The 22,722-nt window shown below is 49.6% G+C and overlaps 6 protein-coding genes across 6 annotated transcripts; 2 read left to right on the top strand and 4 right to left on the bottom strand.

Annotated features, from left to right (window-relative positions):
* Positions 1–6,106: 6,106 nt before the first annotated feature.
* LRP88_00034 (uncharacterized protein) lies at positions 6,107–9,935 on the bottom strand (the record flags this gene model as incomplete). The annotated part of the gene is made up of 4 exons (XM_083236754.1): positions 6,107–6,706; positions 6,997–7,196; positions 7,387–8,041; positions 8,091–9,935. 4 exons carry the CDS (start codon positions 9,933–9,935, stop codon positions 6,107–6,109), a joined length of 3,300 nt encoding a protein of 1,099 aa, XP_083107468.1.
* A 1,474-nt stretch (positions 9,936–11,409) lies between these two features.
* LRP88_00033 (uncharacterized protein) lies at positions 11,410–13,839 on the bottom strand (the record flags this gene model as incomplete). Its single annotated transcript, XM_083236753.1, has 1 exon — positions 11,410–13,839. One exon carries the CDS (start codon positions 13,837–13,839, stop codon positions 11,410–11,412), a length of 2,430 nt encoding a protein of 809 aa, XP_083107467.1.
* A 1,463-nt stretch (positions 13,840–15,302) lies between these two features.
* On the bottom strand, positions 15,303–16,673 carry LRP88_00032 (uncharacterized protein; the record flags this gene model as incomplete). Its single annotated transcript, XM_083236752.1, has 5 exons — positions 15,303–15,341; positions 15,395–15,618; positions 15,682–15,986; positions 16,040–16,240; positions 16,291–16,673. 5 exons carry the CDS (start codon positions 16,671–16,673, stop codon positions 15,303–15,305), a joined length of 1,152 nt encoding a protein of 383 aa, XP_083107466.1.
* Positions 16,674–17,763: 1,090 nt separating this feature from the next.
* LRP88_00031 (uncharacterized protein) lies at positions 17,764–18,972 on the top strand (the record flags this gene model as incomplete). Its single annotated transcript, XM_083236751.1, has 1 exon — positions 17,764–18,972. One exon carries the CDS (start codon positions 17,764–17,766, stop codon positions 18,970–18,972), a length of 1,209 nt encoding a protein of 402 aa, XP_083107465.1.
* Positions 18,973–19,769: 797 nt separating this feature from the next.
* On the top strand, positions 19,770–20,414 carry LRP88_00030 (class I SAM-dependent DNA methyltransferase; the record flags this gene model as incomplete). Its single annotated transcript, XM_083236750.1, has 1 exon — positions 19,770–20,414. One exon carries the CDS (start codon positions 19,770–19,772, stop codon positions 20,412–20,414), a length of 645 nt encoding a protein of 214 aa, XP_083107464.1.
* Positions 20,415–20,844: 430 nt separating this feature from the next.
* On the bottom strand, positions 20,845–22,404 carry LRP88_00029 (cytochrome P450; the record flags this gene model as incomplete). Its single annotated transcript, XM_083236749.1, has 5 exons — positions 20,845–20,896; positions 20,950–21,746; positions 21,808–22,017; positions 22,070–22,098; positions 22,152–22,404. The coding sequence occupies 5 exons, from the start codon at positions 22,402–22,404 to the stop codon at positions 20,845–20,847; spliced, it is 1,341 nt and encodes a 446-aa protein (XP_083107463.1).
* Positions 22,405–22,722: the final 318 nt, after the last annotated feature.

Here is a 22,722-nt window from a genome sequence, read left to right as displayed (position 1 = left end):
CCTCCTGGATAATTGATGGCCGTCCGTATAGAGTGGCGAGATGCTGGTCGCAGATATAGAGGACATACCAGAGCCTCGCATAGTCAGCTGCTTCCTGGCGGCAGGCCATGATAGCCTGGCGATAGCTATTGCGTAACTCAGCAGCTCGACGAATAGCATATCCTGAGAGCATCCAAGAGATATCGCTTAGCCAGTACGAAGCTACGCACATGGCTCGAAGATAGTCTCGATTAATTGACCGCTCGAACATAGACTTCTCCATGAGGCGACGAAACTCAGAGCTGCATACCCCATATGCGCGATCAGCCTTCGGATCATGAAGCGCTGCAACCGTAAGAATGGCCGCAGATAGAATAGGAGACTTCCGCCTCAACTCCTCAAGTGTCTGATAGCGACAGCCAATGCTATATATATAGCGGTCCAGACGATCTCGGTACAGAGTGAAGAGACTTTCTGCATCCACCAGAGCGATTGACCCACGAGTGATGAAGTCATCTATGGTTCGAGCTCGCTGCCCAGCCTCGTTGTCTTCAGGCGACCGCAGCGCGCTCAGCTTGGTCAAAGTGTATAGTGAGTGGATAGGGACATAGGGAAGGCCCTCATCCTCAGGTGTCGTCATCGGAGAATTATCGCATGACGGACCATAATGGTCTTCTGGGAGAGACGGCGGTTGGTGGCTACTGGCATTGCTCGGGTTATCCCTCGGAAGTGAGCCTTCTGTCTTGCGGGCTGCTGCTAAACATTGCAATGAAGGAAGTTCTCTGAGGCCGAGCCCTTGCAGTACCCTTTTGAGAGCGCCGTGGACTTGCTCTAGGTCCTGCACTATGGCTTTAGAGAACCTATCTAAAATGTGAGCATTTGGAGAAGCAGTGGTGAGATGAAAAGTTGCGGTAACACGTACTGTGACTTCTCATCGATAATAGTTTGCAAGCTCTTATTTAAGACGCAGGCCAAGTTGCGCGCTGCACATCTGCGACAGGGCGGGCCATTCCTATCCATCAGACATCTAATCTAGCCTCAATGTCAACTATAATGAACCTGTGTCATTAATCCCAGCATACCTTGAGTTTTCGGCATGTGGCGCAGGCCTTGATCTTCCTTGATATCGACGGAAATGGGGCGCCATCGTTTCGAAAGCTACTCAGGTCGTTGGGGTTCTGGTGATTCGATGCTTCGCTCTGGTCCTCAGACTTCGAAGGAGTCAGGGGCTACAATCAATTCTCAGCTCTCCTTACGTTCCCTTCATTCACTTGCAAAAGGGGGTTTCGTACTGCAGGCGTTGGTAGCATCACCGCTCCGCCACTTGCTCCTGTCCCAGCGTCTCCCAATTTCGTATCAGCCCAAGTCCGCTTGGCCATAGTGGTGTGAAACAGTCGTGGGTGTCGCAAGATTGCTAGTGCTACTGTTGTTCTCAGCCGCGTAAGATGACCCTAGCAGGCGACATACCGTCTGTTAGCAACAGGGAGATCTCTACTTTGAATACTCCAGATATTCGTCGTCGGCTACCGGTCGCGGCGCCAGCAACATTCTGGGCCATCCTCCCAATTGCCGACAAAATAGACTACGAAGCGCATTCGGCAAATGCCTATCGGCTATCGGCTTAAGCCAGCTCTATCACTGTCACGACCCATGTTTAACAAAAGCGGTATCATGAGGCAGAACCCCAAAAAGGACCATAAGGGACCCACACTATTCAGACCACTCAGGGCTAGGAGCTGTTGAACCCGATCTTGAGTGAATTGCTTGATTGATTGTCTCTGACTGACTCTTGCCCCTCTTTTGGGCTGATGCTATGCGCTATTCCTATTTGAGATGTGTCTTGTCACGTGACTTTGCTTCAACTGGTTCCGAGGCTCGTCTGGTCAAAACCCATTGCGGGATCCCCTGCACATTCTCGTATGAATAGGACCGCTTCGGTTCAACAGGAGCGACGCATAAAAGGGAGCAGAGCGCTCCTAGAGCGGCGACGGTCCTCGAGCGACGCGCTCCAAGAACCTCACGCTGCGACGAGGCACCACAAGTATATAGAACACCCTCATTACACTTTCCCATATACCGGCTACCCTAGCTATCAATACAACTTGGTTACACTCAATACCTTAAGCAAATGACTAGACGTGACTACACCCCCTTGCTCAGACTACGCCTAGCACTCTCTGCCAATATAAACCCAGTACGGCCGGTTTATCACTTAGGAAATACACGTGTTATAGGTCCCTTGGCTCTGGCAAGAGACCTTTGTATCGCTGAAAACAAAGGGGGAATAGCTGACTCTGGCAGCTATAAGGTCAAAATAAACATAAGTCACAATGCAAAGAAGGCACATAAGAGGTAATCTAATCTGAGTTGATTCTCTATCTAATGGCTGCTGGATCTGGCCATTATAGAGCTAGATTCGTCACGTGGGGGACCTATGTGACTGGGGCATGTAACAGTGGAATAGTTATCATAGGCATAGATAAGCATAGAAAGCTAAAATCGGTGTAGCCTAGAAACCGAGAATGAATTATAGTTATTTAGGCGATTAATGCGGATGGCCAAGCGATCCCGCCGTTTATCATCGGTGCAGGCTAATATCACCTCGCTAACTAGTACCAAGAAAGCAACCTCCCGGGCGATTGGACTATTGCGACGACCTAAAATGGCTAGACTAATAACGAGACCGGGCTCGAGTGGCTAAAGCACTTTAATCGGTGCATAGCTAAGCGATTAAATAGTCGCTATCATCTTTTAATCCTTAATAGCTATAAAAGTTACTACTCTATTAAATTTAAGAGATATTACGAGTGTGACGATCGTGTGTTTCCCAAGGGATAAACCGGTCGTGCAGGGTTTATGTTGGCAGAGAGTGCTGGGCGTAGTCTGAGCAATAGGTTGTAAGTCACGTCTGGTAATATGCTCAATGGTATTGAGTGTAACCAAGTTGTATTGATAGCTGAGGTAGCTAGTACATAAGAAAGTACAATGAGCGTGTTCTATATACTTGGGATCAATCCTTGGACCGACGTTCTCTGGGTTCGGTCCATTGGTAGGGCCGACGTTTTCAACGTTCGGTCCTGGGACCCATGGGAGCGACGTTCGGTTTCCTCGGTCCTGCTTAGTCAGAGTGTTTTCTGCCATGCTTCCCCGCCTGGCCCATGTCATGGCCGTGACACGAGGTTCCCTCCCCGTTGGTCTTGTCCTCAAGACCAGTTTCAGCAGCCAAGTGTTGTCGGTGGGTAACTCTGACTTGTAAAAATTTCCTTTTGCTGACGTGATGTCAGGCCGGGTTTCAAGCGTACTTCTTTGCGAAAGCTTTCCGAAGCGCAGGGTCTTTCTGCTTATATTGAGGCTTTTGGTTCCGAAATCATGCCTTGTACTCGTTGTTTCCGCCAGGGTCTGTCCTGTAAGGTGGTTTCCGATCGTTCCAACCGTTGCTCCAATTGTGTTGATGCGAAGGTTGTGTGCGATGGGGCCGGCGTGGCTTCCTTCCGTGAGTGGGTGTCAGTGCTTTTTCACGGCGGTTTGGCTGATTTCTTGTAGTTGCGAAAAATATCCGGGAGCGCAAACGCCTGGAAGGTGAGGAGGCTGAAGCAGAGGCTGCTTTGGAGGAGGCGATGGCTAAGCTTGCCCGCATTCGGAAGCAGAAGAGGTTGCTCAAAGCGCGTGGTGACGAGGCTTTTGAGCGCGGCTTACGTGCCTTGGAGGAATCGGGCGAGCTCCGTGAGGAGTCGTCCGCTGTTGTGGAGGCGCATTCTTTTGGGGCCATTGACTTGATTGATTGGAACGCTGTTGGTCTTGACGAGCCTGTGCTTGGCGTTGTTGGTGGAAGTCCTTCAGAAGGCGTTGTGCACCAGTGAGGTGTTCTGGGGGTTCCCATGTGTTTTCTGAGTCAGGGTAGTCCTTCCATTTGATGAAATACATTGTTTTGCCATTGATTTTGTTCATGTCGAGGATGGCTTCTACGATGTATTCTTCTGGTCCGTCGATTTCTGTGTCTGGTTCTTTATTTGTTTTCACCTGGATGGTGTCTTGTGCTGGCTCGAGTAATGAAATGTGAAAGATTGGATGGAGCTTGACCTTGGGTGGTAAGTCCAGTTCGTAGTTATGTTTCGAAATTTTCTGCTTAATCTTGTATGGTCCGATGTATTTGTAGTCGAGTTTTTGTTTTGTCGTTTTGTTTCGATGTTTTTGTTGCGAGGTAGACCATGTCTCCCTCCGAGAGGATCGGTCCCTCGATTCTTTTCTTATTGGCGTATGCCGTCATTTTGTTTCTGACGAATTCGAGTTCTGTTTTCATTTCTTCATGTAGGTTTCGTAATTGGTCGCTGGTGAGGATCGCCTTGGGGTTGATGATGGCGTCTCGGGATTGTCGGTAAATGTCTGGTGTGAACCCGAAATTGGCGTATGCTGGTGTGACCTTGGTGCTTTCGTTGGTTGCTGTGTTGTAGGCTAGCTGGGCAGCTGGTAGCTTTTCAACCCAGTTGTTTTGCTCGTAGTTGATATAGCATCGGAGGTATTGTTCCAGTGTTTGATTCATGCGTTCCGTTTGTCCGTCTGTCTCCTTGTGGTATGCAGTGGAGAGTTTGTGATTGATTCCCAAGTATCCTGTGAGGCTCTGCCAGAATTTTGATGCAAATGGTGGTCCTCGATCTGTGATGATCTCGAGTGGTAGTCCATGTGTTTTGGCAATGTGGAAATAGAAGAGATAGGCGAATTCTTCGGCCGTTGTTGCTTCTCTATAAGGTATGAAATAGGAGAATTTCGTGAGTCTGTCCACGATGACGAGAATGCTATCGTAGAAGTTTCCAGTGGCTGGTTCTTCTGATAGGGGTAGTTTGGTGATGAAATCCATAGTGATTGAGTCCCATGGTTGTTGTGCAACTGGGAGTGGTTGTAGTTTTCCGTATGGTTTGTGGCGTCGTGCCTTGGTTTTCGCGCAGAGGTCGCATTGGTTGGCGATGGTTGAAACAATTTTCTTCATATTAGGAAAAGTAAACGTCGTTTTGACTCGTTCTAGGGTTTTATTGATTCCTTGGTGTCCGTGTAGCAGGTGTTTGTGTATTTCGCGTACGAGGTCGTGTTGTAGTTCCTGTGGTACTTGTTGTTTGTCTGTTTTCTCATTGTCTGGGAGGTGTTGGTTGTATTCTAGGATTCTCGTGAGTAGTGGATTGCCCTGTTCCACTGTGTAGGTTGTTGCAATGATTCGTTGTGTGAGGTGTCCTTCCTGCGTGAACTGCAAGAGTTGTTCCTTTGTCTTGGTTCTTCCCGTGTCTAGGTCAGGGCGTCGGCTGATGGCATCGGCTCTGCCGTTCTCCGTTCCTTTGACGTGGATGATGACGTAGTCGAATTCTGAGAGGTATTCGGCGTACCGGGTTGGCGTCCGCTGAGTTCTTGTGTTTTCGCGAAGTGGGTGATGTTCTTGTGGTCCGTATATACCTTGATCTGGTGTTGGCTTCCTAGGAGATAGTGCCTGAATTCTTTGAAGGCGTTGACGATTGCGAGGAATTCTTTGTCGTAGATGGGGTAGTTTAGTTCCGCTCCATGTAGCTTGTGGGAGTAGAATGCGATTGGGTGTAGGAGTCCTTTGTCGTCTCGTTGTCCAATCTGTGCGCCTAGGGCGAAGTCCGAGGCGTCGGTTTCGAGTTCGATTGGTTGAGATGGGTCGAACATCTTGAGCACTGGTTCGCTCAGGATGAGTTCCTTGATTTTGTCGAAGGCGTCCTTGGCTTTGTTCCCAAATACGAAGGTCTTGTCCTTCTTCGTAAGTTCCGTCAATGGTGCAGCTATCCGTCCGAAGGCTTTGAGGAACTTGCGGTAGTAATTGGCGAATCAAGGAAGGCTTGTACTTCCTTGACGTTCGTTGGTTCTTCCCATTCCTTGACCGCTGAGACCTTCTTGGGGTCCATTCGTATCTCGTTGTGAGAGATGATGTGTCCGAGGAATTCCACTTCCGGGGCGTGGAATTTGCTTTTCTCGGGTTCCACTAACAACTTGGCGTCTTGTAGTGTTTGCAGTACCTTGTGGACGTGTTCCGTGTGTTCTTCCTCCGTTTTGGAGAAGATGAGGATGTCATCCAGGTAACATACAACGAATATGTCCAGATGTTCTCGTAGCACGTTGTTGATCATTCGTTGGAATGCAGCAGGTGCATTGGTGAGTCAAAGGGCATAACGAGGTACTCGAATAGTCCGTACTTAGTACGAAAAGCGGTTTTCCATTCGTGTCCTTCTTTGATCCGAATAAGGTTGTAGGCTCCTTTGAGGTCGAGTGCTGTGAAATACTTCATGCCAAAAGCCGATCCTTCAATTCGCTGATGAGAGGTAGCGGTGTGCGATCCTTGACCGTAATGGCGTTGAGCATCCTGGAAGTCGACACAAAGCCGGAGCTTTCCGTTTTTCTTCGGAACGAACATGACGGGGTATCCGACAGATGACTTGCTTTCCCTGATATATCCTTTCCGTATCATGTCTTCGATGTATTCCTTCAACACTGGTAGTTGTGCTTCGTTGAGTGGGTAGAGTTTGCTGAAGCCGGGTTGCTTCCCATCGATGAACTCAATTTCTAGGTCGTAGTGTGTATGCTCAGGTAGGCCTGTTTCGAGTTCTTCCGCGAAGAGTTTCTTGTAGATGCGATACTGCCATGGAATGTTCTTGAGTCGCTCTTCTTCTTCCGGGTTATCCTGTGGTTTCTTTTGTGGAGCTAGGTCCTTTTCGAGTTCATGAAACTGTTGCATGACTCGTGCGATCATCCTTTGTCGCTGTCGTTTTCGTCCTTTTTGATGTTTGTGTCTTGTCCTGTGGGTGGAGAGGTGTCTCGTGTTGGCCTCTGCCTGGCTTCTCCAGTTCCTTCGGTAGAAGTTTGAGATCTCGTGTCGTATTCTGAGTCGTCATTTGCTGTGGAAGGTGTCTCATCGTTGAAAGAGAGCACTTGGCCAGTCTTCCAGTCAAAATGTGGGTTGAATCGTTGTAACCATGGGTACCCGAGTACAAGATCATGTTGCTTGTTCGGTACAACGTCGAATGAAATGCCCTGGTTCTTTCCTTCAACGAAAACTTTGAGGTGATCAATCTCGCTGTCGATGATACCGTTGTTGTAGTCGAAAGGGGTTCCTTCTAGGTTGACAACCGAGTAAGGCGTCTGTTTGTACCTCCATGGTAGCCTGAGCCTATTCGCCGTTGTCGGGTCGAAGTAGTTCTGCTCAGCTCCGCTGTCCACTAAAGCGTTCAACCATTCTCCTCTGACTCGTACTTTCAGTTCTAGGCATCGTCGCCTGTGTACTCCGGTGGTGGAGTAGAGGGCCTTCTGGGGTAATGTATTCCCTTGTTCATCCACCCGTCGCCCTGTGTCGGATGGGGTGTCTAGTTTTTGACATTGCCAGAGCGTAGTTTGTGTGATCAAATTCACACTCGCTGTTTGCGCAGGCGTCGTAGTCGTGCGTGTCGTCCTTTTTGTGCAGCCAGTCCTGGTACTGCCGTTCTTGTTCGGCTCCGGGGTCTTCTTCGTTTTCCTGGCTGATCGTCTTTTGCCAGTCCTCGATCTTGTGAGTGATCCGTTTCTTCTCCTGAGTGGCGTGGTAGAGTTTTGAAGAATATCGCGCGTTCGCGACGCCGATGGATTCATACCAGTGTACCACTTTGTACCCTTCCGTTTCGTACCATAGGTAGGGTTTATGGTTTGGTTGATGTGGTAGTGGGACGGGGAAGCAATCTTGCTCTTGCTTCTCCTCTCGGTGGGTTTCGCACCAATGGTGTTGGCACGACATCCAAGAGATGCTAGCATGCTCCTGGTGTGTCGGGTATGTCCTTACGTCGTCTCGTGGATTGAAAGGTGCTTCCGGATGTCGAGGGTTTTCGGCCAATTCCCGATGGTAGGCTCGAATGCAAATTTCTTGCTCATCTGACGTTTCCACATGTTCTCGTGCGGTCTGGATGTACCTTTCCCTTAGGCTGTTCCAGTACCTGTTATTGTTTTCGTCGTACAGTTGGGGGTAGTCTTCCTCCTCCCATAGTTCTTTGTCGCTTTTCCGGGGCTTCCTAGAGCGCTCCTGGCGTAGTTCTCTCTGTAGTTGTCGAGCCTTGTGCTCGAACTTGTTCGATTGATGTTGCTACTGCTTGTCTTGGCAATCCAATCATTGCGTGGCAGTCTGCTGTGTTGGTCTGTTTTTGTCGTTCGCAGATTTCATCGTATTCCCGTGATGCCTCAATCTGGTGTCGAGGGCATAGGGTATGGTTGCACCGTGTGGGGTCATCTTGTCGGCAGTCCCTTCGGTGGACTGTGGCGGGCACCAAAAGTTGTTCCTTCTCTTCGTATCCCACAATCCATTTCTTGTGGTCAAATCCTTCTGCGGCGGCTTCTTGGAAGTCGGCTTGTTCGTTCGATGGTTGTTGTGCTGAAGGGGGTGTCGTGGGTTCTTCGATTTTGGGTTCGGCGCGTCTGGTCACGGCGATGGTACGTTGTGACATCAAGTTGCCTGGTTGCTGTCTTCCCTTGTTGGGCTCTGGGAGTGGTTTCCATCCCACGTGTTCTGTAATGTGCGAGCGGTTGTTCTTTTGAGGTTTGACTGGTTCGTGGAGTCGTTCCTTCGTAATGTTGTTGATCATATAGTTGCCTTCCGCCTGTTTTTCTGAGAGGTATACTTGGCTGTGTGGCATGTCCAGCTCATCTGGTTGGATGCCGGTTTTGTCGTATCCTTGTCGAGCCATTCCGAGTGTTCTAACGGTGCGGATGGCCGTCTGGGGTTCGGTATCTGCCCAGGTGGATCTTACCTGTTTCTTACCTTCTGGGAGGGGTTGTCGTGGCCTTGGTTGATAGCGTCCCTCCTCCGTATCCCGCTGCTTCTTTCGGCATTCATTTGCCTTGTGTCCCTTCTTGTGGCAGTAGTAACATTCAATGTCCTTGCTGTCCTTCTGGGCTGCTCCAAGTTCCATAGGTCCTGCGTGGGTCCCGTAGGAGGTGTTGCCCCTGGTCTGTTCTCGCCTTCGAGATTGGTTGGCGTTGTTCTTATTGCCCCAAATTCGTCCTTTGTTGGATTTTTCCATGCGTCGTTCAAACTGTCGGTTGTCGATCTTGATAGTCATGTCGATGTAGTCCTGGAGATTGTCGGGTTTTTCCGTTTTGCAGAGTTCGTCCTTCACCTCATCCTTGAGTCCTTCGTAGAAAGCAATCTGAAGGGCACTTGTTCCCCAATTGAGAAATGAGGTGATTTGTGTGAACTCGGCTGCGTAGGTCGAGGCGGCCTTTGTCTGTCGCAGGTTCTTGAGTTTCTGCGTGGCCTGTTGTTCTTCATCGATGGTTCCGAAGTTGCGTCTGATCGCTTCTTCAAAGTTTTCGTATTCGGCGAAAAGGAGTTGTGTTTCCTCGGTGGGTTCATTCCCGAGAAAGTCGCGCAGCTTGGGTTCAAACCAAGTGAGTGCGTTACCCGTGAGGCATCTGCTGGCGTGTAGGACCTTGCTTTCGGCACTGGCCATCCTGGTGGGAAAGTACCGTTGGTATGCTCTGAGGGACGTAAGAAACGTCCTGACGTGGGTGGCCTGTCCGTTGAATGGTTCTGGGTCCTTGGGTTTGATGATCTCGCCGATGTCTTTGTGGGTAGTACCAGCGGCGGTGTGCTCGAACGTCAGGTTGCCGAGATCGTGAACCTGCTGTTGTGCCAGGTCATTTTGCTGGGCTTGGAGCGTGGTGAGTCGGTCGATCCGGTTCTGTTGTTCGTTGATTGTTTGCTGGTATTGCTGCTGTTGCTGTTCCATGGCTTGGCGGAAGCGTTCCTGCATGTCGTTCATGGATGCCTCCATGCTGGCCAATCGTTCCTGAGTGATCCTGGCGTTGTTGCGTGCGCCGTCCAGGAGGTTGTTATGCTGGATGCTCAGGTGGTTGTACTTATTTCTGAGTTTGCGGACTTCATCTTCGTGTGAGGCCGGGACGATGTGTTCTTCGCCATCGTCATCAGTGTCCATCGGGATGTTAGGTTCCTCTGGTTTGGTCGCGGGCTGTCCCTGTTGGGGGTGACAGGCAGCTTGCTGCGAGGGGTAGAAGGAGATCCAGTGTTGGGTGCCATGGTAACAGTATTGCTCAGAGTATGCAGTACACTACTGAACAAGAGCTATCAACGTGTGACGATCGTGTGTTTCCCAAGGGATAAACCGGTCGTGCAGGGTTTATGTTGGCAGAGAGTGCTGGGCGTAGTCTGAGCAATAGGTTAGGTTGGGTGTGGTTGTGTGTTTTTTTTGTTGTTTTTGGGTGGAGATTTTTTTTTTTTGGTTGGGGGGGGTGGAAAAAGAAAATAGAGGGGGGGGTGTTTTTTTTTTGTGGTATCTTCTCCTCCGGCCGTCTTTTTGTGGGTGTTGTGTTGTGGGGGGCGGCCGCTTTTCGTTCTGTCCGGGGCCGGCGGGGGGGGGGGGGCGGGTTCCTCCTCCCTCTTTGTTGGGGGTGTTTTCTGCCATGCTTCCCCGCCTGGCCCATGTCATGGCCGTGACAGTTAGCTACGCGAGATACCTATATTTCCCTTACTACGCATTAGAGGACTAAGTTATAGCTTATATAACCTTTAAAAAAACATTGCTTTTTTAATAGCCACGATTAATAAGATTACGACTTAATAGAGCACCTTATATTAACTAGATAAAGCATTATTATTGCGCTATAATATATATAATAATAGTAATATCCTTATATATTAAAGCTCTCTTATCTATTATATATAGTTTTTTAGCTTTAATTTTAATTTTCTTTTCTTTTAAGGATATAATACCTAAGATTATATAGTTATATCACATATATTAAAACTTTTCGTCTATACTTAAGCTAAACCTATCTATATCTTATACTATTACCCCCCTCGCTCGCCTATTAGCGATAAAGATATAAGATAGTAAGTAAGACTTAAAGCGAAGATATAAAGAAAATAATTAATAAAAGTGATCTTTTATTAAGCGATTAGCTATATATAGACTTATTATTTTTCTTATACGCTGCCTTCGCTCTAGGGTAGCTATCGCGCTATACCTGATTAAATTAAATATAAGCTAAGACTTTCGGTATATCCCGCGCTAAACCGCTTTAAATTAAATATAAGCTAAGACTTGAATATGGGCTATCCTCCTATCTAACCTATTTTCCTCTCTATTTTCTTTAAAATTCCATAACTAATTCTATAAAATAGCTAGCTAACCCGGGAAACATCTCATCGTCATTAAATAATTCACTTTAAATGCTGAGCCTGAACTGGTGTTGTATTTTGAGAAAAGTATACCCCGAACATAGCCGTCAGTTCCCTAACCCTAAGGCCTATATTAATATATAAGAGTTTAAGATAGAATATTATTTTAATTATTAAGTAAGAGTAAGACTTAATTATATATATAATAGGGACTAGGGTCTATATCGCTAATGAGTTTAGATAGATTATATAATATGAAAGTAGGGCCTCGATCACATATGCGATAGTGGGGACTCAGTCTCATCATATCTAATAGACAAACCCAACCCTAACACCTCAGTATAAGTCTCAAAGTCTGCCCTTTCCCTCTCGGCCCGGGTAGCTGCTGCGGTACGCATCTGCTGTACTTGCATAGCTCTAAGCCTAAGATCCCTCTCTTCAGAGCTCTCCAAGGCATAGCCTTCTTCCGCGGTTAGAGGTAGGTTCTCCAGGCAAAAGTCACACTTTTCCTCCCCTGCCTCGCACGCTTGCCGGCTAGCTCGGCCATCTAGAGCCCTGTCTAAGGCTATCCTGCGGCATTGGCTAGTAGAGAGGAATTCTCTGCTGCCTATGCTGAGGAGCCTAGAAGAATGGGCTTCTTGGGTCGAGCTTTGCAAGGGCCTGAGGGTGATAGCCTCGCTAGGAAGCCCATCTCGACCGGCACGGCCGCTCTGCTGCCCATAGTCTGCAAGCCTCTTTGGCATCTCAAGGTGTATAATAACCCTGATATTAGGGATATCAATACCGAGGCCAAGAGCATTAGTTGCAACTATAACCCTGCCGTTGCCATAGAGGGTCTCCCGGGAGCCTTCCATCCAGGCCTGCAGGCGTTCTGCCTTGCCATCGCGAGTATCAACCTCGTTATAGTAGGCATCACACCCCAGGGCCTGGGCTAGGGCTTCGGTTATAGCTATAGTCTTGCAATAGACTATAGCTTTGGCTGGGCGAGGGTAAAAGGCAAGCTTGCTATCAAGCAGCTGCCTCAGGGCATTCTCAGCAGACTGCAAATAGCCCGCTTTGGGAAGCAGAGGGAACTCAACTACCCTGTAGCTGATGTTAGGCCGGGTTGTGGGAGCCCGGAAGATAGTGGCATCCTTGGCCTTGGTATAAACCAGGCCTAGGAATTCACGCTCTTCAGCTATAGGCAACGTTGCAGTCAGGTATACTATCTGCACGCCTCGCAAGGCCAATAGGCCTAGCTGCCTTAGCTTAGGCCTGAACCGGGGGCTGCCTTCTAGAATCGTGTGACACTCATCTATAACTATGCGGTCAAGGCGGGCTAGGGCTTGAAGGCCATCTAGATAGGCCTGGAACCGCTTTGTCATAGCTGACTCGGGCGTCACAAAGATAATAGAAGCCCCCCTCGGTGCCCTATCAGCCTGCCACTGAGCAGCGGGGATATCCATAGCTTGGCAGCGGTCTAGGAGGTTGCCTAGCAGCGAGACCAGCGGCACAACTACCATAGTTATGCCATCTGGGCAGCTAGCAGCCGGCAACTGAAATAAAAGGCTCTTGCCGCCGCTAGTGGGCATGATGGCTAGGATTGGATTCCTATTACCCATAATGGCCTCTAGAATCGGCTTCTGGCCCTGCCGGAAGGTCGCGTTGGGGCCGAGCAGCCTCTGCAGCTCGAGGTCAAGGTCAACCTTGCGCAGCTGCTTCCAGCGGGCTGCTTGAAGCTGCTGGAAATGCTCAAGGTCAACGGCGGCTAGGCCTCTCTTTGAGCCCGAGGGGATAGTTGCCCTTGAGAAGCCAGGGGCAGAGGGGAAACCAAGCAAGAAGTGCCACTCTTCACTAAGAAGCCGGAAGCTTTGCCTGCGCTGATAGGTCTCAAAGTGGGCTTCTGTAAGCTGCCGGCCGTAGACTAGGTTGGAAGTCATGCTGCCATGGCCGGTCTGCCTATGGAGAATAGTATCTCTTTCTCCAGGGCCCTCTTCATCAGAGCTGCTTTCGCTATCTCCGTGGTCGACTTCGCTATATAGCCCCTGGCTAGTAATAGCTGCATCGCGGATATAGCGGCGGCCTAGGGCGATAGCTATATGCCGCCAGCTACTGATAGTAAGAGACTCGATGCCGGCTAGCTTGCCCCAGCGCTTAAGGACCCGGCTAAGCCTAGCCGAATTCCAAGAGCCTGCTGCAAGCCCTATATGCAGCCTAGGGCTATCAGCCTGGCTGCCTCTCAGGGCCCCAAAGGGAGAGTTTCTAGGGCTATAGAACCCTAGCTCGGCCTGCAGCTGCTGCAGCTGGGGGTTATCCCCTAGGGCCTCTACCTTCTTGCTAGAACCCTCATCGCCATCTAGGCCAGAGGTCTTCCAGAGAAAGGGGGAAAAGGAGCCCTGAGAGCTACGGTCAAAGTTGGCCTGCATAGCTTCCCAGAAGGGCAAGATAAGCCAGAGATAATAGACTAAAAGGGTGCTAACCTCCTGAGGAAGAAAGCGGTGAATAACCTTGAGTCTCTCTGACCTAGAAAAGCCCTTGTGAATACCAGTAACTAGCATAACTAGCCCTTGGTCTAGGAAGATATTGCGGATGCCCCCTGCGGCGGTATTGCGGTGCCGAAGAGTCAAGAGCTCATTTGACCTAGCCGGAAGACCGCTGCTCAAGTGGATCAAGAAGGCTAGTAGCTCAAGCAGCTTCTCAATGCTTTGGCTATAAGAAGACATAGCCCTAGCTTCTGGGGTTATAGAAGAGCTACTAGAGCTTCCAAACCAGCGGGCCTTGAGAATAGGGTCTTCCCAGAGAAAAGAAAAAAGCCAGCTCTTAGTGCCTCCCCTAGCTACCTCATAGAGGCTATCTAAAAAGGAATAACCTACTGAATTATCAGTAGGGTTATCCTGGATAGAATCCCAGGGGATAGAAGGCACTAGGGCTGGCTGGCTATCCTCCAAGGTATAGCTCTCTTGCATAAGAAGCCCCTGGAAGAGAAGAAGCCGGGCTTCGTCTAGGGCAGCTTGCAGTATATGCTGCAGGCTAGGAAGGCTAAGCCGGTTGCCTCTATAGAGGATAGTCTCCCCTTCCCAGCTGATATAGCCGGGCTGGGCCGTATTGGCCTTGGCAGCTATTCCATAGCTACGCAGCCGAAGGATAAACTGCATAGGGGTCGTATCAGCCCCAGCCGGGCTATTTAGCATGCACCTAGTTACAAGCTGTTGCACCAGCTCAAAATAACCAGGGCTTGCCTCTCGAGCTTCTAGAAGAGAGCTTCCAAGCTCGGCATGCTGCTGGATAGCCTTATCTCTTTTTCTAGCTACTTCCCGCAGGATAAGCAGCCTAGAAATAGATACTAAGGCAGAGAGAAAAGGGGTAAAGGTCTCAAAGCCTAGCCAAGAGCCATCAGGGGATATACTAAGCACAGTAAGAAAGGAGACTATGACGCTATTAAATTCACTATCCTTAGTCTGATGATCTAGGATCGAGATAAAAAGCGCCAAGGTCTTTTCTTTTACCCCCTTATAAAGCCCTATAACCTTATGGCTAGAGAAGTTGCCTTTAGCTAAGAGCCAGGCCTCTTCTAGGTCATCAAGGCTTGAAATCACCACGATGTGGCACTGGCGAACCAACCAATCCCGGGCCCAACCCAGGGGTATGGCAGCTATTCTGTTTCCTGTTCCACTCCCAAGCCAGCCTTCCTTCTGTGACTTTCGCAAGATGGATTCCGCACACTTCTCGGTAATACCAACATAATAGAAAATAGTAAGGGCAATTGATCAACTAATAGACTATGTATGCTATTGAGGATCATCTGGCTCAGTTAACCCATCAAGGGCCGGGCTTCAACTCTAATAAAGAACACACTGTCAACACATCATAGCATCATATCCCAATGCCAACACAGTGGTATTTCATTGACTCTGATCGCGAAACTATGATATTATTCGTGGATCTAGTACGCCCGTTTGATCTACTTTTGTCTTGCTCCGGTCCGCCACCTTAAAGGTCCTGAAGAACCTCCTCAAGGATCGCTCTTTGCTCCAGTCTATACGCATAAGCTCGCTGTTGCCTTTCATTTTGGGGTTCTCCCAGCGTTCTTCCGTAGCGATCAATCTCCTTTATCATAGCACGCAAACACCGGGATATGAACTGGACCGTGGCTCGCACATTTCTGGCTGAAGGAATCCTCTGTGGCTTAAGTCTCATGGTGGCTCTTTCGGTTAGGTTGGCTTCTCTAAGAGACACCATCGACACGAAGGTTGGGTCAAAATGCCTCAACCACCTCACAGGGTGGTCTGGGTTAATAGGGCCGCGACGGTCAAGCGATGGAGACCTCACAGTGAGAAGTGAGAGGTATTTATCCTCGGATGTCCAGTACGGGTCGTCAACTGTGGCAGCGGAGCTGAACACACAATGGTCCTGGTGCATTGGTCTGGTGATATCGAAAGGAGAGAACAGCACGAGTTCCGCGGCCTCATTGTCTGGAAGAACAAAGCCAAAGTCTTTCAGCACTGGATTTTTGGTTAGTATCGCGGATCATGAGCGATGGGACAGATACGAGGGCATGTACTGACAAACCGTGTTATTGAATCTCTGTGTCTGCTTGTCATATGCAATGTAAAACGGATCGCCTGGTTTCAGTTCTATGTTCTTGCTTACAGACAAGCCTTTGTCATCCAAGTCATACTCGGTGTTTGTCTCTTGGGCATGGTTCAAGGTTTCAAGAATGGGAAGTAGAATCTTCGCTGTGTCATCCAAGTTCACACCAGCTTTGACCAGATGTTGGAACTCGGGCTTGATGTTGGCAACGTCCGGTTCGAGAATGATGGACCAGAAATATCGGGAGTAGAAGCAGTAGTATGCCCAGAGGCCAAGTTCCCTGCACTACATATCAGCTGCCTAAGTTTCTATGACTCGAAAACCTCCACTCACAAGGTGAATTGGGACGCATCCCAGCCGTATTTCTGGAGAGTCACCATAGCGTCAGCCCACCGCTTGACGTGGTCTGCTTTCTGCTTGGCTACAGCCTCCTCTAGATGCGTGCCTCGGAGCCACAAAAGGTCCTTTTCTGGCCATAGTAGAGGGATGGCACTGTCCTTAGCATCGTCGGGCTGAGGAAGGATTTGGATATACCTGAAGTTATTTGTCAGTCTACACAGCCATCCTGGGAAGAACTTACTCACGGGTACCAGAAACTCTGCTCACCCAACAAGTACTGTTGGACCAAGAAGATAGCGTTGATGGTGTCGTGATCAGACGTACTCTGCAAATACTCTTCTGGCAACGGCTCTGAGTGAGGGAGGTAGGGTGACCCGGGAATGCCGGCAGAAACAGCATTGAAATAGGATAGACTGATGCCATAGGGGACCTTGAAAAGTGTTTCGAAAGGTTGGATAGGCTGGCCGGTGACCAGCACTTCGGCACCCCGGTTCGGTGTGACGACGAATCTCAGAGAAGGGTGAAAGTATGCGCCATTATGTCGTGCCCACTCGAGGAAAATTTCATACTTCTTCTCAGCATCACTGAAAGACTCAGCTTGCTCTTGCTGTGAAGAAGCGACCGTCATTGTAGTCAGATAGGTATTTGGAATGACTGTGATTGGGAAAACTGGGAGACGATGAAGGGGATGAGAGTCATAACAAGCGAAAGAATAGATATGGCGTTGAACGAAGCTGCTAGATTACAGTTGTTCTAGACTCGTAAGACGGTGCATGAGGTTAACGGAGCCACGGCTATGATCGTCGGAGCTGCGAAGGAGCACTGCAGGCCGAATTTGCCTGAGACATGGGTACGTTATCAACGCAACAATAGGACACGTAACGTATTCGCAATATCCCTACAAATGACGTAATTGGCAGATTGAAAACCATACGTATTAGCGATTCTAATATGACGAAACAAGGGGAGTAAGTGGTGAGGATGTCTCAAATGGCTTTGCAACATTGTCTCACAGCATTTCTTTTCTTATCTGTCTTTTTGTCTCTCCCTCCCTCCCCGCCAACGTGTTTGAGCCACACAAAATTGTCGCAGATCGTATGTTGACGAGGTTGGAATTGTAAGAGATAAGCTGCATGCCCCAATATCGCACAACTTGCGTGGTCCCTGCAGCTTGCTGCTGCTTACCGATAGTTGCCGGTTCAGATGTGGACCTGGGGAAGCGGACTTGACGAAAATGAAGAAGAGGAACTTAAGTGACGGGTCCCGAACTCCCCGAGACATCGTTATCAAGACGTGGCTGTTGCTCCGGCACGGGATCAACCTTACTCGGTTCGCCCCTTGCGAGTTTGGCCCTCGCTATCTTGACTGAACTGGGACAACCGGAAGTCTTGGCAAAGCGTTGCTTGCCACCCATGATACCTCCTCCACTATCCAGAGTATACCTTTGACGAGTAGGCGAGGTTGGTATCATACGTGGTCGATGGAATAAAGCTCGCACGGGAATGCGACTCCTTTTGGTAAAGAGAATGCAAATCACAGTGGATCTACCCTGTTTATTCAAAGGTAAAGTTTTCATGAAGCGTAGGAACAACTTGAGTACTTTAAGCCCCCGGCCTCGAAGAGCAACGGAGCAATAAGCCCTTTGAGCTCACCCAAGCAACTCGCCTTTCATACAAGCTTCTTTCTGCTTCAGCAGTCTTACCACACTATTTATCAACATGGATGACTCGACCTTCCTCGTATTCGTCAGTGCCCTGAACAGATACTTCGATACCATTCAGTACAACGACGACATCTATGATCATGAGACGCGTGTAGCAACCCTTCGCCATGTCTACGCAGAGACTGCTAAGTACTTTGATCAGCCTGAGCAGAAGGCGGCGATCGAAGCCCAGCCTGCAAGATTCAAGGCTATCATGCGCACCAGCTCTCAGGTCGTGGTGTACTGCTGGCCCAAGTGCTCGCTGGACGTCATGGTTGCTGTCAGCGTCTACTTTGTTCACATTGTCCTCCTCGACGACAGCACCAACAACCCAAGCCCCTTGATGTTGACATTTGGCAACGATCTCATCAAGGGCGAGCCGCAGAAGCACCCATTTTGGTCCCTGATGAACGCTCACCTGAGCAAGTTTCTCAGCTACTATGGGGGATTTTGCTCCCTCGCCATCCTCAGGAGCACCTTTGATTACTTTCAGGGGTGCTGGGTGGAGCAGCACAACTTTCACGGCTATCCTGGTTCTGAGTACTTCCCGGGCTTCTTGCGTCGCCTAAATGGGCTTGGGGGCATCTGTGGTGGAAGCCTGTTCCCTCGCGACGACTTTGACGAGGATGCCCTATTCCCCCAAATTGCAACTGCTATCGCCGAACTGGAGATTCCTGTCGCCTTCATCAATGACCTGATGTCTTTCTACAAGGAATACGGCAACCCAAGAGATGAGGTGAACCTGGTCTCGAACTGGTGCACCACTGAGGGGCTCTCCATCTCCGAATCCTTCGAAAGACTCACCAACGAAACCTGTCGCGGCTCCAAGCGCGTAATGGACGTGTTGAACGGTCTTAATGATAAGGATCCCAAGATTTCCGAGACTATTCATGCCTTCATCCATGGCTACGTCACCTGGCACTTCTGCGATGAAAGATTCCGTTTCAAGGAAGCGTATGAGCGATGCGGTGACAGCCCCGAGGAGCTCAAGTTCCGCAAGTACTACGAGAAAGCCATGGCTATTGGAACCATTGACTTCAAGGAATGGGCTGTCTGGCCCCCTGTCAACGGTGCTGAGAAGATGGCGGAGATGAATGGAATCCCTGATGAAGTTACTAATGGTATTCATGATGGGGAGGTGGAAGGTTTGAAGAACGGTATTTCGCACGGGCTAGGCAATGGAGAACTTCTGAACCTGTATGCCACGCCCATGGTGGCTAAGTAAACAGATAGGCTGGACTTTCCACATGCATCTTGTCGGCTGCCGACCTGCCGACCCTGAATTTGACCAAGTTTCATTATAAGCACCCGTAAAATACTGACGTACAGAGGAATGGTGGGAGAGATTTATTCATGGATTAGATAATATGTGTATCATAGGGATGCTCGTAAAATTAATGAGCTCGTATAAGCTTGAGACCCTGGTCACTTCCTCCGCAATGAGGTGTTTCTAGCGTAGCTTGTACTTCCGATCTATGGCAGCATGGTTGAGCTAAGAAGAGTTCCGCATTTGATCTTGTGGCCCCTGTTATCGAAAAGATTTATCTTAGGCGATTAGCCAAGTCTCCTGAGATCATCTCATTTTGGAGAGGGCTAAATCCCAGTGCCTAGCAGCAGGGCCATCTCTACATTCCTTGGCTGAGAACCTAGGGCGGCAAATCAGTGAGATGGCGTGAGCCGGACTGTTCAACTTGAGATACACGATCGGGAAGCATATCTCTCCACTTAGTGTGACAATGCGGGATGATCATCGGCAACTGATATTTCAAGACACGCTGCCCTTGCAGAGCTGGAGTCCTTGCCTTTCTTGGACGCGATAAGCTCGCATTTGGAGGATAAGTATCTATAAATACCTGCAGCTTCAGATGCACCTCTGGTGGGACTCTTTAGGTTTCAAGCCCAGATCTATACTTACTACCAAAGACCTGGCCCGGATTCCACTTCCCACGCTTCTCTCCAAGATCAGCATCATTCCACCACTCAAACCCCAACAGAACACAAGCGGTATTGATCCTCCACAAGATGGATACTCTCATCCAGCGAATTGTCGTCACTTACGCTGAATGTGCCCCCACGTATGATGAGGAGGTCACCCAGTTCCCGTATTACCAGACGCTGAAGAATCTCGTCTTCACCTTTAATTGGGCCGGCTCCGTGCTGGACCTTGGTTGTGGGACCGGCCTCCTCGGGAAGCTGCTCTACGAGAAAGGCGAGCCGTTCACCATCATGGGAGTCGATCTCTCGCCCGCCATGACTGCAAGCCCGTCCATCAGCAAGTACTACGAAACACCCATTACCATTGGGACAATTCAAGATACCATTACCCAGCCACTTAAAGTCAACCACGTTGCTTGTTTCGGGACCCTGACTTACCTGAACGACAACGAATTTTTGACCTTCTTGGAGCGGGCGCTGGATGTGGCACAGAGATCCATCACGTTTGACATGGAGGACGTGTCGGAGGAGTACCGAAAAAAGATGGCAGAAGACAACACGATCCTGCCATGCTATAACCACACCAAGGCTTGGAAGGCGTGGAAGGGATCCAAGCTGCCAGCTAGTTGGAGAGTCGTCTATGACGAATATGGACTGCAGTATCACGATAACCATGAGACGGGCTGTGATATCAGCGACACGATGGTTCGGCTGGAAAAGGCGGGAGACTAGCTTCTGCATCGTGCTCACTTGGCGTTCTTGGCAGAACAAAATGTGTTCCAAACTCGGCATACCGCATCTCACGTATGCAGGGGGTCCTGGTGGAGGTTGTGCCAAGAAACGGTGTATACCTGTACTGCAGTATTAAGTTGTCCAACAATTGGGTGTGGTACATATCCATATCTCGTCATACCGCAGTAACACATTCGTGTGCCTCCTAATCTGATTCCTCCTGTCGTGGGTGTCTCGGACAAATCTTCCCGACGACCCATCTAGATCTGCTCCCTTGCATCAGCTTGTACGTCGCACGCAGCGAACCCGAAGATGTCTTCCGTAGTACAGTGCCTGAAAACAATCCCTCCACATCAACACTGAATCGTTTTCCTCTTCCAAGTACTCCATGTCTAACTGACGCAACAAGGTGGCGAACGAAATGTATAGCTCACACCAGGCCAAGTTGATCCCGGTGCAACTCCTTTGCCCCCTGGAAAAAGCTACCAGGTACTTGTCGAGACTCGAGCTGCCTTTTTCCGATAAGGTATCCAACCAGCGCTGCGGCTCAAACTTGTGGGGGTCCTGGAAGAGGCTGGACGATAGGTGGACAAAGATGTGAGACACTCCCACGCTTGCCCCGCCTGGGACGAAGTGACCATCCACTTGAGCCCCCTCTTCAGGCACGATGCGGGGCAGAGGGCTGACAACTCCGTGCGTAAGTCGAAGTGACTCCTTGATAGTCGCAGTAAGCAGTGGCAGCTTCTCTAGTGCCTCCAGACCGGGGGCCGAATCGGACACGCTTGGCCAAGCCTTGGTGAGCTCGGCTTGGAGGCGGGGATACAGGTCCGGGTGGCGGAGGATACCATGGATTCCGAGGACCATGGCGCTGGCCACTGTCTCACCTCCACCCACGATAAACGCCTGCAGCTCGCCAATCAGGCTTTCGGTGTCCAATTTGTTCTTATCAGAGCGACTGACAAGGTACGGTAACATAGTGACGGGCGAAATACCATCAAAGCTGCAAGGGTCCTCGATGGCTGTGTTGACGTGCTTCTCAACCATGGTTTCGTATTCGGTCAAGACCTCTTCTCCAGGCGTTAGGCTCGGGGGAAGTGAGTACATGAAACGTCGGAAGGTCGGAAAAGTCTTCATCGGGACAAAGAACCGCAGGTTCTCATCCATGGCAAGGATCAGTGGCGACTTGTAGCCAGGAGCGTCCAGTGTCTTGGAAGATATGCCCAAGCAAATCTCCGTCATGACGTCTTGTGCCAAACACCGAAATGCCAATGACAGATCAGAGAGACGGTCTCCTTTCCCATCTTCAGCCAGTCTGGCCACAAGAACTTTCATCTGCGTTGCTACCGGTCAGCGTTCTCGTTCGCGAAACAGGTGAACTTGGGAGGCTCCATACTTGTCTGTCTATTGCATCTTGCATCTTCAGAATGTTTCTGCGCGAGTAGAACGGCTGAACAACCTCTCGTCTCTGCTTTGCAGCTCTATGTGACGTCATACCAAAAGAAGAGTTTTCTTCCATGACAGCTGCGTACACCATTTTGTCCTTGTCCCATCTAGAGTTCTGATTGTAGATGTCACAGTGGGCTTGAAAGGTTGAGAAGTGTAGCTTTGTATCCTGTTAGGTTATTTCCTAACTCTCTGCTAGTCACTCAACTTACGAGATTGGGACCATATCTCACAACGGGTCCTTCTCAAGGTTAGCAAGTGAGAAATGAATTAGGGAGGCATATTCAAACTCACCATAAGTCGCATGAAGACTGCTAAGAATGTCTGTCAAAGACTCGCCCTTGACCGCTTCCTGGTACGAGAGCCACCACTGTGACCATGCTGCCAGTTTAGGCCCCGGAAACTTGGCCAAGGGATGCAAGAAAAGGTTGAAAAGAAATGTGCCTAGGCAGTATACTACCAAGATGCTCGCAACACTCACTGCCAGAGATTTGTAATGCGCACATGCTCCTGCTGCGACAACGCTTAGGACGTGGTGAAAGCCCATTTTATCTAGCGTGAATGAAAAGAAATCGGTAAAGATGGCCCAGATTACTACTCTGGAAGGGGCCTGCCTTTTTCTTCTGGGAGACTCTGGGCTTGAGGGTCCTGTGGTTCGACTGCTTTCCTGTGTCGGACAAGTGCACCTCACACAACCCTTTAATAGCCAAGAATAGGGACACAGGCCGGTTTCTAGAACCACTCAAGTAGAGGTGGGAACCCTGTACCGTCATTTGTTATCGGTTACACGGGGGCAACCAGGGTACGTGGGCGTAAGCACCCAGGATTACGTTTCACGGGAACGTGCTTGAGGACTGAGACATGG

The sequence above is a fragment of the Fusarium phalaenopsidis genome (assembly GCF_050370095.1).
Source record: "Fusarium phalaenopsidis strain FUZ10S chromosome Unknown contig_32270, whole genome shotgun sequence".
Taxonomy (NCBI): Eukaryota; Fungi; Ascomycota; class Sordariomycetes; order Hypocreales; family Nectriaceae; genus Fusarium; species Fusarium phalaenopsidis.
This window is presented reverse-complemented; position numbering and strand designations above follow the sequence as displayed.